A 17,069-nucleotide genomic window follows, 5' to 3' on the forward strand; every position below is an offset into this window, starting at 1 on the left:
AAAAAAAAAAAGAAGAAAGAAAAAAGGAAAAAAAAGAAATTATTGCAATTTTAATATGCATAGTAACATCACCAGTCTCTATAGTTAGTAACAGAGGATTACAGAAATAGAGAAATTAAAAGCTAAAATTTTATTAATAGTTATATTCCCCTTAAGAAATTCCTACTATTGTATAAGGAGTTATGCCAGGGAACATGCCATATATTAAATAATATTCCAGAAAAATAAATAAGGTTTTTTGCCCTCATTTTTAACTTATAGAAGAGTCTGTGAAAGGCCTATCAACTGCTGGCTTATATATACTATAAAAATGTAATATCTAAACATAATGAAACTAGTATCAGATTTTTACAAAGAATTAAAGACAATGCACAGTCATCACATCATTTTATTAAAGCATTATAAATGGCTTTTAAGATAAGTTTTAAAGTGATTTACATGTAAAATTAAAAACTCTGGTGTAATTTTTCTTTGGAGAGGATTTAAACTATACCGTATTTCTCCAAAGCCATCAAATCTGTCAAACCTCAGTTTCCAAAAGGACTTTTCACTTTTGACAAGTCCTTTTTCCCAAGGTCCTTTCTGATAGTCCTGCAGGAAAATCAACAGTGTATTCAAAGAATTTTAACAGGCCTAAAAGGCACAGAAATTTAATGGTGAGAGTTCACTGCAACCTGATAGTATGGGTAAATCCCACAAATCCTTGGCATTCCATATTCATTAGTCCAATGGTTTTCATCCTAAATTGCAAATTAGCATTTAGTGAAGTACTTCTAGAGGACTGCAATGTCCAAGTTCCAGCCTAGACCAAATTTATCAAAATATCTGAAACCCAATAATCAGCAGTTCTTTAATATCTCCAAGGTTACTCTGATGTGTCACTGACTGAGAACTAGACTTGTTTCCACAAAAATTAAAAGTTGAAATCAAGCAGAGTAGAAAAGAATAATCAGTGTCCACAAAGAAAAAAAAAAAAAAAACAGAAACAAACTAAGGGAAAGTAAAGTAGAACAAATCAAATAAAACCATACATGACCAATACATGTGTTAGGACAAATTTAACAGGAGCACTTTTTAGAAGTCAGGCACTATGTAAAACACTTTATTTCACTCCACAAATCCATTTAGAAGATCTTATTAACTACCTTTATAGGTAAGTAGAAACAGAGAATTTAAAAAGTAGGCCGGTGCAGTGACTCATGCCTGTAATACCAGGACTTTGGAAGGCCAAAGTGGCTGGATCACGAGGTCAAGCCATCGAGACCATCCTGGCCAAGATGGTCTCTTCAGAAGAAACCCTGTCTCTACTAAAAATACAAAAATTAGCTGGGTATCGTGGAGCACACCTGCAGTCCCAGCTACTTGGGAGGCTGGGGCAGGAGAACTGCTTGAGAGAGAGAGGTAGAGGTTGCAGTGAGCCAAGAAGGTGCTAAGGGGGGCAAACCATGAGATCAGGAGTTTGAAACTAGCCTGGTCAACATGGTGAAACTCCATCTCTACTAAAAATACAAGAAATAACCAGGGCATGGTGGTGGGTGCCTATAATCCCAGCAACTCCAGAGACTGAGGAATGAGAATCTCTTGACCAGGAATGCAGAGGTTGCAGCAAGCCAAGATGGCACCACTGCACTCCAGCCCAAGCAACAGTGTGAGACTCTGTCTCAAAAGGAGAAGAAAAAGAAAAAAGGGATTCTAACATAGTAGGTGTGCCCTGGTTAAACCACCACATAAATACCCTTTCAATCACATTAATAACCATGAGAAGGCAAGTTATAATAATGAGATATTATTTTGTTTTTACTGACAAGATTCATCAAAAAAAAAAAAAAACTGAAGACTGGTAATTGAACACTTAGATTAGACATTTATTGTTCTTTAATAAATAAAATTGAAAACAAAGTTATGAGTTAATATTATTCCATAAGAGTAGGATTTAAAAAAATGTACAAAAACCAAACATGAAATAAATATATACACATAAATTAACCTCTATGTGGTCATCCTGTCATTTAGTCTTCTCTTTCTTTTTTGTTTTCTGCTACATAAAAATTCTCATTCAAAATGTTTTATATTAAATAGGTCTTAAACCAAAAATAAGAAAGAAAAAAAAAAAAACTCCCTACCATTTTCTGTTTTAGTTCTGCTACTAAGAAAAACTACTTAGATAAGTTTTTCCTGCAACTAAGAAAGAAACCAGCCACTTCAATCTACACTACTTCAAACTTGCCCATGTCTGTTCCTTTTGTCCCATACCTGGGGCTCCTGATCCACATACATGCCCCACTTATGAAAGAACGTCACTCTAATCTTCTCTCAATTATTCACAATTTCTTCATAGATTCACTTTTCTTAGCCTATAAAATATGTTCAAGGCCCCCTTACTGAAAGCTACCAATATCTGAACTTCCTCTTCCAGAAAATTCTTGAAAAAAATGGCATCGAAAAAGCGACAATGTCTTTCGTATCCAAACTGTTTTAAGTCAGGATGGTGTTAGATCTATGAATGACTTAGGAATAATAACCAATTGCTTTAAAAGTACATGTAAGCTTTCCATGGAGTGCGTTTTTGAGGAGGAGAGAGATGAAGCATAGTCCAAAGTCAATTTACTATATAATTCTATACAGGTCACAAGATTTTGTTGCAATTAGAACCAGAAACAAAATATCTACAGAACATACACCAATGAAAAGGAAAAGGAAATCAAAGCACATATTGATGCCAAAAAAGGCAAATAAAAAAACAAAACACAAAAGGCAGTAACAGAGAAAATAAGCAAAAAGCCACAAAAAAATACAGGACAAAAGTATCTAAATGACAATAGTTGATCCTTTCTTTCAGAAAATACTTTAAACATAAATGGATTCTCCAATCAAACATGTAGATGAGCTGCAAGGATAAAAAAGCGAGATTCAATCTTACTCTTCATTATAAGAGACTCATAAGAGTCGTATAACAGGACTATGTAGGACTTTGATTACTGTGTAACCAAAGAATAACCATAGCTTCAAAGTGAATAGACGGACAAGGATATTCCCTGCATATGATAACCACATGAGAGCAGAGCTTGTTGTATTAATATCACATAATATAGAGTAAATAAAAAACTTTCACAAAAGCAGGAAAAGACACTATCATAAAAAGGTAATTCATTCGAAAGATAAAATTATAAATACACAACAAACAGAACTCTAAAATATATAAAGCGAATGTTGACAGAATTAAAGAAAAAATAAATGGCAACACAATAATTATACAAAATTTCCATAATTCACTTTCTATTCAGCTAGACAAAAAAAATCAAGGAAAAAAGGATTTGAACAATAAAACAATTAGACATATGCTGAACACTAATCCAACAACAGCAGGGTACACATTCTTTTCAAGTGCACATAGAACATTCCCCAAGACAAACCACATGTCAAAGTGAGTATTACACAAGTTTAAAGTAACAGAAACCACAGGAAGTATCTTTTCAGTTATCAATGAAATGAAAACAGAATCAACAGAAGAAAACTGGAAATTCACATATATATGAAAATTTAACAAAACGTTCTAAACCAATGGGTCAGAAAAAATTACAATGACAATCAAAATATTTCAGCAATTAAAAATAAAACATACCAAAACTGGGACAAAGCAAAAGCAGTCCCAGAGGAAAGTTTATAGCTGTCAATGGTGACATTAAATCTCAACAAGCTAACTATAAATCTTAAAGATGTAGAAAAAGAACTAAACCTAAAGCTAGCTGAAGAAAGGAAAGATCACAGCAGAGATAAATAAAATACAAAATGGGGGAAAAAAAAAATAAATCAACCAAACTAAGAAGAGACTGTTTGAAAAAATCAACACAACTAACAGAACTCCTTACACAAAGAGTGGATGAAAAAACCTCAAATAACTAAAATCAAGAATGAAAGAAAAGACATACAGCCAATGCAAACAGAAATAAAAAGGAGTCTAACAAAATACTTTGAACAACTATATGTCACTAAATAGTTTAAGCTAGAAAAAATGAATGTCAGTTGCTAAAAACACAATCTACCAAGACTGGATAATGAAGCATTAGAAAATCTGAACAGATTTATAATTAGTAATGAGGCTGAATCATTAATTTAAAACCTTCCAACAAGGAAGTCTGTGATCAGATGACTTCACTGAAGAGCTCAACAAACATCTAAAGAATATATAACACCAGTCCTGAAAGTCTTCCTGAAAAATGAAGAGAACATTCACAAATTAACTTTGGAAGAAAGATAATGGAGGCCTCATAAATCTGTGAGTGTTTGCTTTTCTTTTCTTTTTTTTTTTCTGAGACGGAGTCTCTCTGATTCCAGGCTGGAATGGAATGCAGTGGCACAGTCTCAGCTTTCTGTAACCTCTGCCTTCTGGTTCAAGTGATTCTTCCATCTCAGCCTCCCAAGTAGCTGGGACTATAAGCATGAACCACCAAGCCCAGCTAATTTTTTGTTATTTTCAGCAGAGACGAGGTTTCACCATCTTGGCCAGGATGGTCTCAACCTCTTGACCTCGTAATCCCCCGGCCTCAGCCTCCCAAGTGCTGGTATTACAGGCGTGTGCCACCTTGCTGGGCTCCACTTTCTTTTCTACTAAAAAGAAACTAGAGACCAGCATTCCTGATAAATATAGATGCAAAAATCCTCAGCAAAATACTAGCAAACCAAATTTGGCAGTATAGTAAAAAAATTACTATAATCAAAAGTGATTTACTCTTACAATGCCAAGTTGGTTCAACATGTGAATACCACCAAAACAAAGGAGAAAAACCACACAATTTTTATCTTGTTGTAGAAAAAAAAATTTCACAAAATTCAACAACTTTGTATTACCATTCAACAAAACAGAATATTAAAAAAAGGTTATATAAGACAAAGCAAGAGCTAATGCCATACCAAATGGGAAAAAGCTCAAAGCCTTTCTCTAAGATCTGGAACAAGACAACGACCACTCCAACTCAACTCAGTACGGAGAGTCCTAGTCACAGCAAAGAAAGAACAGAAAGATATAAAAAGGCATCCAAATCAGACAAGAGGGAGTAAAACTGGGTCTGTTCAGAGATGATATGATACTATACGTAGAAAAACCTAAAGAATTTAATCAAGGAGGCAGATGACCTATATACCAAAAACAATAAAATATTGCGGAGATAAAAATGAAGACAGAAATACAGGGAACGATCTCTCACGTCTAAGCATTACAAGCACTGTTACCAGTACAATCCAACATAATTTACAGATTCAACACAATCCCAACAATATTTTTTTGCAGACAAAGAAAAACCCATACCAAATATACCCTCAAGGAACCTCAAGTACTATATATTTCCACTGCTCAAATTAGAAATACAGAAATTGGCTGGGCGCGGTGGTTCACACCTGTAATCCCAGCACTTTAGGAGGCTAGGGGCAGGCAGATCACAAGGTCAAGAGATTGAGACCATCCTGGCCAACACTGTGAAACCCCGTCTCTACTAAAATACAAAAATTAGCTGAGTGTGGTGGCACACACCTGTAGTCCCAGCTACTTGGGAAGGCTGAGGCAGAAGAATTGCTTGAACCCAGAAGGCAGAGGATGCAGTGAGCCTAGATTACACCACTGCACTCCAGCCTGGCACCTGGTGACGGACAGAGACTCTGTCTCAAAAAAAAGAAGGAAAAACAAAAATTTCTCAAAGTATTTTTCCCAAACGGGCTACAATAGAGAATTACCTACAGCTTAACACAGGTTCCTTTAGCATGACAGCTAAGGCTTGCCTCAAAACACTAAAGCAGGTTTATAGACATGCTCTTTCAGCAAGGACACACCTCTTGCCAACTGCTAGCAAGGAAATCAGTCCTGCTGTCAGCAATTATGTGAGTGAGCCATCCTGGATGTGGATACACCAGCTTTGAAATAAAGCTGCTACGAGCTGGGCACGGTGGCTCAAACCTGTAATCCCAGTACTTTGGGAGGTGGAGGCCAGCGGATCACAAGGTCAGGAGTTCAAAACCAGCCTGACCAACATGGTGAAACCCCATCTCTATTAAAAATACAAAAATTTGTGAGGTGTGGTGGTGAGGACCTGTAATCCCAGCTATTCAGGAGGTTGAGGCAGGAGAATCACTTGAACCTGGGAGGCAAAGGTTGCAGTGAGCCAAGATCTCACCATTGTACCCCAGCCTGGTCAACAGATCAAGACTCCATCTCAAAAAATAAAAAATAAAAGAAAAAAACTGACACCCACAAAAACTAAAAGATAAGTTTGTTGTTTTAATCTGTTAAACATGACCAATTTTTTTATGAAGTAAAAGATAAATAAAAGACAAATATCCTGCCTCCACTTACTAATTACCTCAGTGACAAAAAAGGAAAAATAATATTAGCAGCAACCTCTATCAGACCATGGTAGCCTCACAGATCTCTCTCACTGATCAATTTTATTCCACAAAACATTTCTGTCAACATCTCCTACCCAAACTGCTAAAACTATTGTTTTAATTCTTCAGCTGGCAGACTCACCTCCAATGCATCCTCCACACAGCCACCAGAATTATCTCCAAGCTTTCTGCAAAACAAAAGCAGATTTCATCATGAACCCTTTCTTATAAAAGGAAAAAGTCCCACTTCAGGGCTTAAAAATAAAATCTAAGTGCCTTAATCTGGTAAGGTGAAATCACTTATGATCCTGTGTCAATCAAACTACTTTTTAGTTTCATGTCCCATAATTCTCTTCTAAATATTTGGTGTTTCTTCCACGTTATATTAGTAGTATTTCTATAAAATGTACAACATACTTCCTTTAAACTGTTTCCTTTCAGTGGAAGTACTTTGTCCTAATTCATGGAATTGCCAAAATCCCACAGTTTTTAAGATGAGCAAACGGTATTCCACCTCAAACTATGATGTTTTTCAACTCTTCTACTATTCCACATTTCCCACACGTATTTAAATAAAGCACTTACCACACTGTGTAAGTAAGTACCTATATGGCCACTAGAAGTAGAGCATTGAAAGTGGAGACTAATCATTTTTACATGATGAATAAATGAATACAATTCAAATGCAGCCCAGTAATAACTAAGTCCAAGTCTCTCCACTTTGCAATTTCAATGAGGTTAAACAATCTGCTCACTGATTGGTAAAAGACAGAAGGGTAAACCCAAGTTTCTTGACTAACACCACAACTCTTTTTTAATCACTACACTCCCTCAGTCAGTCAGAAATGCTGCTTTACACAAGAGTTAGTTTTGACTCTCAGAAACGGCCCAGAGAAATCTTTCCACATCATGTACAAAAAACAATTTTATTCCGTTTTATAATGGAATTAACACTGCACAAATATGAAGAAGTAAAGAAAGTTCAATTATTCAACAAAATCTGATAGTGACAGGAGCCAGCCAAACGCCTAGCCAGGGGCAGGTCCCTGATAACACCCCACTTTAAAGCCACAAATAGTCCGTACACTGAAAGACCTGACTGCCTACTAGATGTAACTTACTACCCAGAATGAGAAAACTTCTGTTCTTGTCTGCCCTTCTGCGATTGATTCTTTCTGAATAATATCTTTTAATCAGTGGAGTACTGCCTTTTCCAGTACCAACTAATGTCCGCCCCTCCCACCTTCAAAGCCAATAAAAATGCCCAACTCAGGCATATTAGGGGTACCTTCCCACCTTTCAGTAGTGGGATAAACCCATTGTTGCTTCTCAGGTTTTGCTGTCTTGACTGTTTCATCACTCAATAACTCCCTACCCTATTCACTCTTTGTCAGCATATCCTTACCCTTCTTGGGTGCAGGACAAGAGTGTGAGAACCACCAAAAAGAGGTACAATCTTTTACACAGGTAAGCTGGGCATGCCAGGATGGCTAGGTGAGGCCAGGCAGGGCATCACCAGCCAGGGAACACCAACTTACGAAGTAACTGAGAAGAAAAAACCTGTAACATTTTGGAGGCTCACTCAGGATACCTAGAGGGTGAGTAAATGTGGACCTGAACTCTTTGCTTTTTTTCTGAGACTTCTTGCTCTCAGACTTTCCTCTGAAGGCAGATGAAGCACCAAACTTCTGATGAGCTAGGTAAGAACAATGGCACAACTACACAGGACAAGATTCTGGAGAGGACCCTCCCTCATCACTCCTAGGGGTAGGAAATGTTGGCCTAATTCCAATAGTTTTTTCCCTGTGGCATTTGTCTTCTTTTCAGGGGGCTGTCATGGCATGTTTTTTTTTTTACAACGTTACAAGTGTTGTTGCAAACTGCAGAGATATTATTAGGTGGAAAGAGCATTTGGACCAACCAACAAATGTGCAATTCAGAACACAGTTACTGTCTATTTCTACAGGCAAGCAGAAAGCAGAAATTAAGAGTCTCCCTCCCTGCTCAAAGAACGCATTAGCTTCAAGTAAGAGGCTTTTTCCCCCAAGCACCTTCTCTGCCCTGTACCTAAGCTGTTTAGTTTTTTCTCTTCTCTGCCACATTAGAAGTTAACAGCCATGCAAATGCAGGGAGCTTTTCCATGCAATGGGTTTTTTCTTCTGGAAGGTGTCTTACCAGGCCAGGTCCTCAATTTTCCCTTTCACTCCATTGTTTGAGTCCATCCCGTTGCACAGCTATACCTGAGTATTCAGCTTATTATGATAAGGAGGTAGCAAAAAAAAATAGCCCTGACAGCTGCTGGCTGCAGTCTGGTAAGGGCACCTGGTACCTAATTTAATGAAACCGGCACCTCCCTGAGGCAGTTACTTGTCCCAAACTGAACTCCAAGCTTCAGGCTAAAGCCCTAGAAAGAAAATACTGGATCTGAGGATTCAGGAGACAGACCACAGAATTCAAGGGACACAGTGCAGGTAAGCATGACTAATTCTTGCCAACTGGAATCTCTGTCCCCACCGCCCATTTCATGGATAGAGATCATGCTAGCTAGCATCCATGGCAAAGATGAGATTACAAACAGCAGGAAAAGTAGGCAATGGATAGGTGAATGCAGATACTTCCTACCTGTTACACATGGTGAAAGTTGCATTGGCATCTATGGGCGGCACATGGCCGAGGTCACTGGCTCTCAGGGATATAAAGATGGAAGAAAGAAAAGGGATGCCTTTAAACACACACACACATACACACACACACACACACACACACACACACACACAGAGGGATGCCTTTTCTTTCTCAACCACACACACACACAGGGATGCCTTTCTCTCTCTCTCTCTCTCTCTCTCTCTCACACACACACACACACACACACACACACACACACACACACACACACAATATCACTATTGATATCCTTTGTCAAGTTTTGATTAACGGAAAAAAGGATTAATGAGGCTAGTCTTAACCTGTAGCCAACCTGATATGCTTTATGTGTCGTTCTGCCATAAGGAAGTATACCTTAGGATAGAGCATGGCCTATGACCCCGTAGGCCCACTGTCCAAGTCAGGCCAGCAAACTGGTCAGTAACAAATTTTGATGCAGGTCTCCATTTTGTTTTAGGTCCCTGAGAGCTTGGCCTTGTCACTGTATGGCAGTAAGTACTTTCTCTTGGTCTCTGCCTTTTTACAATGGCAGTGTCCCCACTTCAATCTTGGTATAGGGAATAAGTACTTTCTGGTTAATATCTGTGTGAATTTTACCATTTGCTGATTCTCTTCCCCTCTGTGAATGACTTCTAGCTTCCTTTCTTAAATCTTTCTGTCTCTGAGCTAACTTTAAAGATTCTAGGTTTTGTAAAAACTGTTTACCACTTCTCTGAAAAATAACTCATGCACTCACGCTTAACTCATAACCTTGAATTGAGGCTTGTTGGTTTCCCCTGTGAGGTTACTTTAGGTGAAGTTCAAAAGCCAGAAATATTGGCCACTTGGCATAATAACAAGGGTTTTAAAATTATTTTCTGAAAGAACGGTATGGTGGCTGGACATGGTGGCTCACGCCTGTAATCCCAGCACTTTGGGAGGCAGAGGCAGTCAAATCACAAGGTCAGGACATCAAGACCATCCTGGCTAACACAGTGAAACCCTGTCTCTACTAAAAATACAAAAATTAGCTGGGCATGGTGGTGTATGCCTGTAGTACTGGCTACATAGGAGGCTGAGGCAGGAGAATCACTTGCAGCTGGGAGGCGGAGGTTGCAGTCAACCCAGTTCACACCACTGCACTTTATCCTAGTGAAAGGGCGAGACTCTATCTAACAATAAATAATGTGGTTCAATGTCAGCTTAATTAAAAGTGGATATCCAAGCTTCCAAGCTATAGGTATATTTTAAAGGCATCTGTTTTTTTCTCTTCTTCTGGAAAAAATTGTGTTTTTTTTTTTTCTCCTTAGTCTACTGAATTATTTTTCTGCACTGAGTTGTGTCACTCTTAGTGTATACATGACAGGCTCTGACATAACTTCTGAGAGCATGGGGCTGCCTGGAATAAACAGAAAATGTGCTAGGGACCCCATTTTGGGAAGAAAAAACTAACAAACAAAAACCTCTTAACCTCTTGCCTCGTTTTCCTCACAGAACCCCAGGAATTAAAAGTAAATAGATCCCTCTCAAAATCTGCTTTTGGCCTCCAGCTATCTACTTATTATGCCCTAGAACCTGCATGTTTTCCTGGTCCTGTATTTTGAGGGGCTTCACCCAGTGGTAATCCAATTAGGAGATTAACAAATGAAAAATCTTACAACTACTGAATCTTCTGTTTGTGCAGTTATGTGTGTGATGTTTATGTAAAAAGAGGTCTAATTAATTGGCTTAAGGAAAAATATGTGCTTAGATCAATCATTTTTTCAAGGAAAAATAAAAGTTATAATGTCTTTTAGTTCACCTGACTTTAATCTCTGAGAAATTAAAAGTTTGAAACATTACTTGTAAAATACAATTGTCTTCAAAATGTAAATACATAAATTATGCAGATCAGATATTAGGTTTGCTAAATGTCAAGGTTATAAACTGCTTCTTTGGCTTTTGAGAACTGTTTCACTTGCCTGTTTCACATTATGGTAAGGGCGAGGGACATATGCAATTAACCATGGCTCCTATATATGCTGGAAGAGTCAGACTTTTTCTGTGCCTAGTACATAATCAAAAGAGCTTACCAGTCACTGAAGGTGGCTCACACATGTAATCCCAGCTCTTTAGGAGGCCGAGGCATGTGGATCACCTGATGTCAGGAGTTCAAGAACAGCCTGGCCAACAGCTACAAAAAATTAACCAGGTATGATGGGATGTAACTATAATCCCAGCTACTCAAGAGGCCGCGGAGGCAGGAAAATCACTTGAATTCGGTACGTCACTGCACTCCAGCCTGTGCAACAAGAATGAAATTCTGTCTCAAAAAATAATAACAGTAATAATAATAATGAGTTTACCAAGTGTTACATTAAAATTAAAAATTGCCATGTTACCCATATAACAGGTAAATGAAGCTACTGAAAACAGATTTACACAGAAGCTGTGTAATAAAAGTAAAATATGTTAGCAGTAAAAAATTATAAAAAGGCATGGCAAAGTAAATGTTTTCTTAGGTACAAGGGTGGAAGCATTGCTTTAACTTACATGAAATGGGTTTTGTCTATTTTAAATTATTTTGTAAAAATCTTGTAAAACAAATTTTATGTGAATATATTAACTAAACTCAAAAAGTATTTTTTGGTTTTCCTCAAATTTTACCATTGAAATTAAAACACAATGTTTTCTTAAGGCACTGATCTGCTATTTAATAAAATTTGTCAAAGGTTATAAAAAGATTTACAAGACTCTCACCTTATGGTCAAACAGGTTAAGATTAGATAGAATTAGCTATGGCTGCTCTTCCCGCTGCCCAAGATGCCGAAAGGAAAGAAGGCCAAGGGGAAGAAGGTGGCTCCGGCTCCTGCTGTTGCGAAGAAGCAGGAGGCCAAGAAAGTGGTGAATCCACTATTTGAGAAAAGGCCTAAAAATTCTGGCATTGGACAAGACATCCAGCCCAAAAGAGGCCTCACCCGCTTTGTGAAATGGCCGCGCTATATCAGGGTGCAGCGGCAGAGAGCCATCCTCTATAAGCGGCTGAAAGTGCCCCCTCCAATTAACCAGTTCACACAGGCCCTGGACTGCCAAACAGCTACTCAGCTGCTTAAGCTGGCCCACAAGTATAGACCAGAGACGAAGCAAGAAAAGAAGCAGACGCTGTTGGCCCGGGCCGAGAAGAAAGTGGCTGGCAAAGGGGACGTCCCCACTAAGAGACCACCTGTCCTTCGAGCAGGAGTTAACAGCGTCACCACCTTGGTGGAGAACAAGAAAGCTCAGCTGGTGGTGATTGCACACGATGTGGATCCCATTGAGCTTGTTGTCTTCTTGCCTGCTCTGTCGTAAAATGGGAGTCCCTTACTGCATCATCAAGGGAAAGGCAAGACTGGGACGTCTAGTTCATAGGAAGACCTGCACCACTGTCGCCTTCACACACGTTAACTCGGAAGACAAAGGTGCTTTGGCTAAGCTGGTGGAAGCTATCCGCACCAACTACAATGATAGATATGATGAGATCTGGCGTCACTGGGGAGGCAATGTCCTGGGTCCCAAGTCTGTGGCTCATATCGCCAAGCTAGAAAAGGCAAAGGCTAAAGAACTTGCCACGAAACTGGGTTAAATGTAAATAACTGTTTCTGTAAATAAAAATAATTAATGCAAATTTTCCTTCAAAAAAAAAAAAAATATTTGACACTGCTACATTCTTTCCCTTCTCAAATCACTGATTTTTTAAACTAAATTTATGTAATGGTTTTCCGTCTATGAATGCCCTTAATAAACTTTTTTATTTCTCAATCTTCTACATAAATAATGATGTTAGTGAGGATATCGCCTCACTAAAAGTAAATTAGAATAAAGTAAATGGTGGGCATTGAATAACCTTGTGGCCATTATTGTCTTCTTTATTTAAAAGTATGAAATCCTGAAAACTAATTATTGCAGCTGATTATTCAAATGATTAACGCAAGGGCATCTTTGATATGTAATTTCTGATTTTAAGAATTTCATGTGTAGTGAAACACCTCATGTGTAGTGGCTTTTGATCTGGCTACAGAGCTTATAATGGCCTTTCTGTTTGCACCATCTTCCCCCATTTATAGTAACAGTCCCTCGCAACCATTATGAACAATGTAATTCTGCTCACTTCCTCCTTCCAAACTGACTGGGCCAGGGACTGTAACCTAATTTCAGTTGGAACAATCAGCACACAATACTTGGATTTAGAATAAAACGTGGTAGAAAAAAAGAGTCAAAGAGAGACAAGGAAGACAGAGAGCTAGGGAGTACAAATGAGCCAGCACCCTTGTGCAGCAAAGAAGAAGACAGTTTGCAGAAGAAGAGTTAAGTCAGGGCAAGGGAAGCAGAGAGAATGAAGCAAAGTAACACTTCCTGGTTCCCTGTCAGCCTTCTAGCTCCGTGTTCCAGAAGTCTCTCAGCCTTAATCCTGGCTATACATTGAGAACTCTGTGAAAGAATCCTGCCTTTTTATAGCAAACTGCCTCCTATATTTGTTTTGCTTGAATCAATTTTGTCACCTGCAAGTAGAGAGGTATATAGGCCGCCGAAAGTATGTGTTTAAATTTGTAGCTAAACATCTCTACCCATGATCTAGAAACAAAATAGATGCTTCAATGGGAATTTCTATATGTTGTTTGGGGTTGCATTCTGTAAAAAAGATAAAAAGCCTTTTCAAATTTTCCAAATAATTAAAACAACTTGTGAAAATATGAGGCAATTTATAGCAACTGAGTATGTTAGCAACAAGAAAATGTAATGAGTTGTTTTTTAAGTGAATATTTTGATAATATAATTGGAGATCAGCTATATACTAGCATGATTATAATCAGTTGAGAAGTACGTCTCAGAACATGTATCATAGATTTGTTCAAAACTGTTGATGAATGAAAATGGTGAAAAACATTTTTGTTTTTCATTTTTTTTTTTTTTTTGCCACTTGTTTGGGGAACATATAAGATAGATTCTGCTTTTCCTCTTTCATACAGTTTAGCCTAACTTCATTCCACTCATCGCCTCAGTATTTTCTTAATATACAGCTACATTTATAACTTAGTAAAATTAGGTATAACAGTTATAAGACAAGTTTTGCATCAAAACCATTAAAATAATTCAAATTACAATGCAATAACAAACTTTTTTTGGCTTTTGTATGGCCTTCCAGCAATATGGCCTTTGTAATGTCAAATAAATCATAAAGTATGTAAATTAGAAACAAATGGCAAAGAGATGGCTGCAGTATACTCTGTGGATGGGCAACTGAGTGTATGTGTGTGTGTCAGAGAGAGAAAAAAAGAAATGTCCCTTAGAATTTAAAAATATGATAACGAAAAGAAAACAAAACCGTAGTGGCAAATTAAAGAGTAGAAACGTTCTATAAGCCCATGTGTAAAAATTACAAAAACGGGGAACTGGCCTTAAATAACAGAGCATTAAAATAAGTCTTTGTCACTTAGAATGTAACTTTAGTAAAAACAAATTTGTCATAAATAAACTGAGTGAAATTTACCAGACCATGCAACTGACATATTATAATTTTGAATAATTAATGAAATAATTTATTTGAATGTGATGATAGCAATTTATTGTAAAAATTGAAGTATATATTGTTTATAGGGTTTCTTGAACAAGTGCCTTTTTGAAATAAAAATTAATAGCCATTTTTTTTGCTTTTATTGTGCTATATAAAGTGTAAATTATGTCTATTTTGTTCCTTGTAACTCTGTGTTACAGAAACTTCATTGATGATGCTAACTATATTTTCTGTTTTGCTGATATTTTGTAGTCATAACTTCTTTGTAGTACAACCCTTAACCTATGACACTGATTTAAAATTTGGATAATATAAAAATCAATATCAATTGTGACTTTGTAGTGATACAATACTAATAGACATAATACTGTCTTTAAACCATAAGTCTAGAAATAGGTATCTGTATTAAATAAAAATGTATTCAAAGTTTATGATGTTCAAAGGTATGAAATCCAAGACTTAAATATAATAGTGTCCTTCAAGTGAAGGCAAATTGTAGAAGCATATTACCTAAGAATACCAAATGATATAAAATAAATTACTTAGTTCTGCCTAGTATGTTAAGCAAATGGCACAGTGCCAACCGCCTGACCTCTGGTATAGTGGAATATGGTATGCCTTCCACTGGGTATGCTGATTGCACTTGCTAGAAAATTTAAAGGCACTCTGGAGCCCATATTCCCATAAATTACTCCCTTGAGGACACTGTGGTAGAGTAAAAGCACGGAAAATGAGAATCTTCCTTCCTTCTTAGATAAGAATGATGAATCTAGTGGGAAAAGGTAGGAAAGTTAGAAAGATGTGGGAAATGATCTCACACCCTCAAAGCTCTTTACTGTTCCTACAAAGAGCTCTGGGGAATACACTGGCGGAAGTTCCAAATCACTTTCCTGTTGTAAATCTATGGGGAAATTCCAGATGATTCCAAGGACTGCAAATGAAAAGAAACTTTTCTCTCACGTTCAAGAAAAAGTTTGGAACCTCATTTTCTATCTTTAGGAACAGACCATTGCTGTGTTTACTACCTGAGGCTAAAGGAGCTTGGGTGGTTTAATAAGAGTGAGAATCTGTAACAGTATCTAAGACAGGTAGGCAATAAAGAGGATCTATTAGAAGGGAGAAATGGGAACATGTTCGAAGAAGAAAATATATAAACTTAATCTTTAGAGAAACAGTTGCTGAAAACATGCAGAACAAATAAATCAAGATATCAGTTACGTAATTGGAAAATAGAAGTGGAAAGAAAAAGAGGAGGAAAGCTCTTTAAATGTTAGCAATGTAGCGTAATAAATTTTTCCTAGTTAACTTTAAAAAACTCCATTTTGCCTATTGAGTGTTTTAAATTTATAAGCTGTTAAATTTCATGGATGTTCATTTTTATTTTCAAAGATAGATTGAATATAGTCATATATAGTCAAATATTCAAGAGTATTTGCTTGTATTCAATAATACCTTTAGATAAAAAAAATAATAATAATGTTTAGAGGTTTCTGAGAATGGAAAGTGAGAGACTGATGAAGTTGGTTGGTGGGTTTCCAGGAAGTTTTAAGAGAGTCATATAATCAAGGTCATGGCCAACAGACATATCAACACATGATCTAAAAGTCAACAATTGTAATTATTTCAGCCATTATCTACTACCTGGTAACCAAAATTTTCTTCCACTTATTTAAATCTCAAGTTTAGAAAGTATAATAAATAGAATTAAAATGTAATATGTATTATTTTATTTCTATTTATTCATTAATTCATTTATTCAACGTATATCATTAACAACCTACCATGTACCGAGCACTCTAGTAAATACTGGAGATCAGGGTGAACAGAACACACAGAATTTCTGTCTTTCTAGAGTTAACAGTACAATAGGAAAGGCATAGGTATTTTACTGCTAATCACAAATGTGATTATTGTTGAAAAGGAGAAAAAATAAAGATATATTCTTTTTTTAAATATATATTTTATTGTGTTTTAGGTTTGGGGGTACATGTGAAGAACATGCAAGATTGTTGCATAGGTACATACATTTATGTAAGTTTTGCTGGGTCAATTGTTCAACTTTAAAAATGCATCTTTCTTTGTTTACAATTGATCAATTTTCTGACTTTTTTTTTAAGCATATCTTCCTTACTGTTATATTGCAACACCTCTGTATCAGGTAAGGTGGTCCTACAATTTTCATTTTTGGGACTAGGCAAGCAACCCTATGGAGCATAAGTGGCACATCTGAAAACACAACAGGGGCCGGAAAACCACACTGAGTGGGGCAAATCCAGGTTGCTTTTGTACAACCCCAAGTCTCTGTATGGTTTCTACATTTTGAAATGGCTGAAACATACCAATTGAAGAACATTCTATGGAACATAAATTACATGAAATTCAAATTGTAGTGTCCATATATAAAGCTTCATTGTAAAAGTCATCTTTCATTCACGTATTTTCAGGTCTCCTTTCACAATACATGCAGATTTGAATACAGCCAGTGCTCGACTTACGACCACGATTGGTTCCGACAGAC

The 17,069-nt window shown here is 37.0% G+C and overlaps 1 protein-coding gene and 1 pseudogene across 1 annotated transcript in view; one reads left to right on the top strand and one right to left on the bottom strand.

The window, feature by feature from the left end:
* Nucleotides 1-17,069, bottom strand: part of LOC108297534 (probable ubiquitin carboxyl-terminal hydrolase FAF-Y) — a 222,617-nt gene that overhangs the window by 162,581 nt on the left and 42,967 nt on the right. The window contains exon 5 of the mRNA XM_017520181.2: nucleotides 6,518-6,563. Within this exon, the coding sequence (XP_017375670.2) occupies nucleotides 6,518-6,563 (46 nt within the window). The remainder of the gene's footprint in view (nucleotides 1-6,517; nucleotides 6,564-17,069) is intronic.
* LOC108297535 lies at nucleotides 11,809-12,622 on the top strand (annotated as a pseudogene).

The sequence above is a fragment of the Cebus imitator genome, unplaced genomic scaffold (genome assembly GCF_001604975.1).
Source record: "Cebus imitator isolate Cc_AM_T3 unplaced genomic scaffold, Cebus_imitator-1.0 Scaffold811, whole genome shotgun sequence".
NCBI classification, from domain to species: Eukaryota; Metazoa; Chordata; class Mammalia; order Primates; family Cebidae; genus Cebus; species Cebus imitator.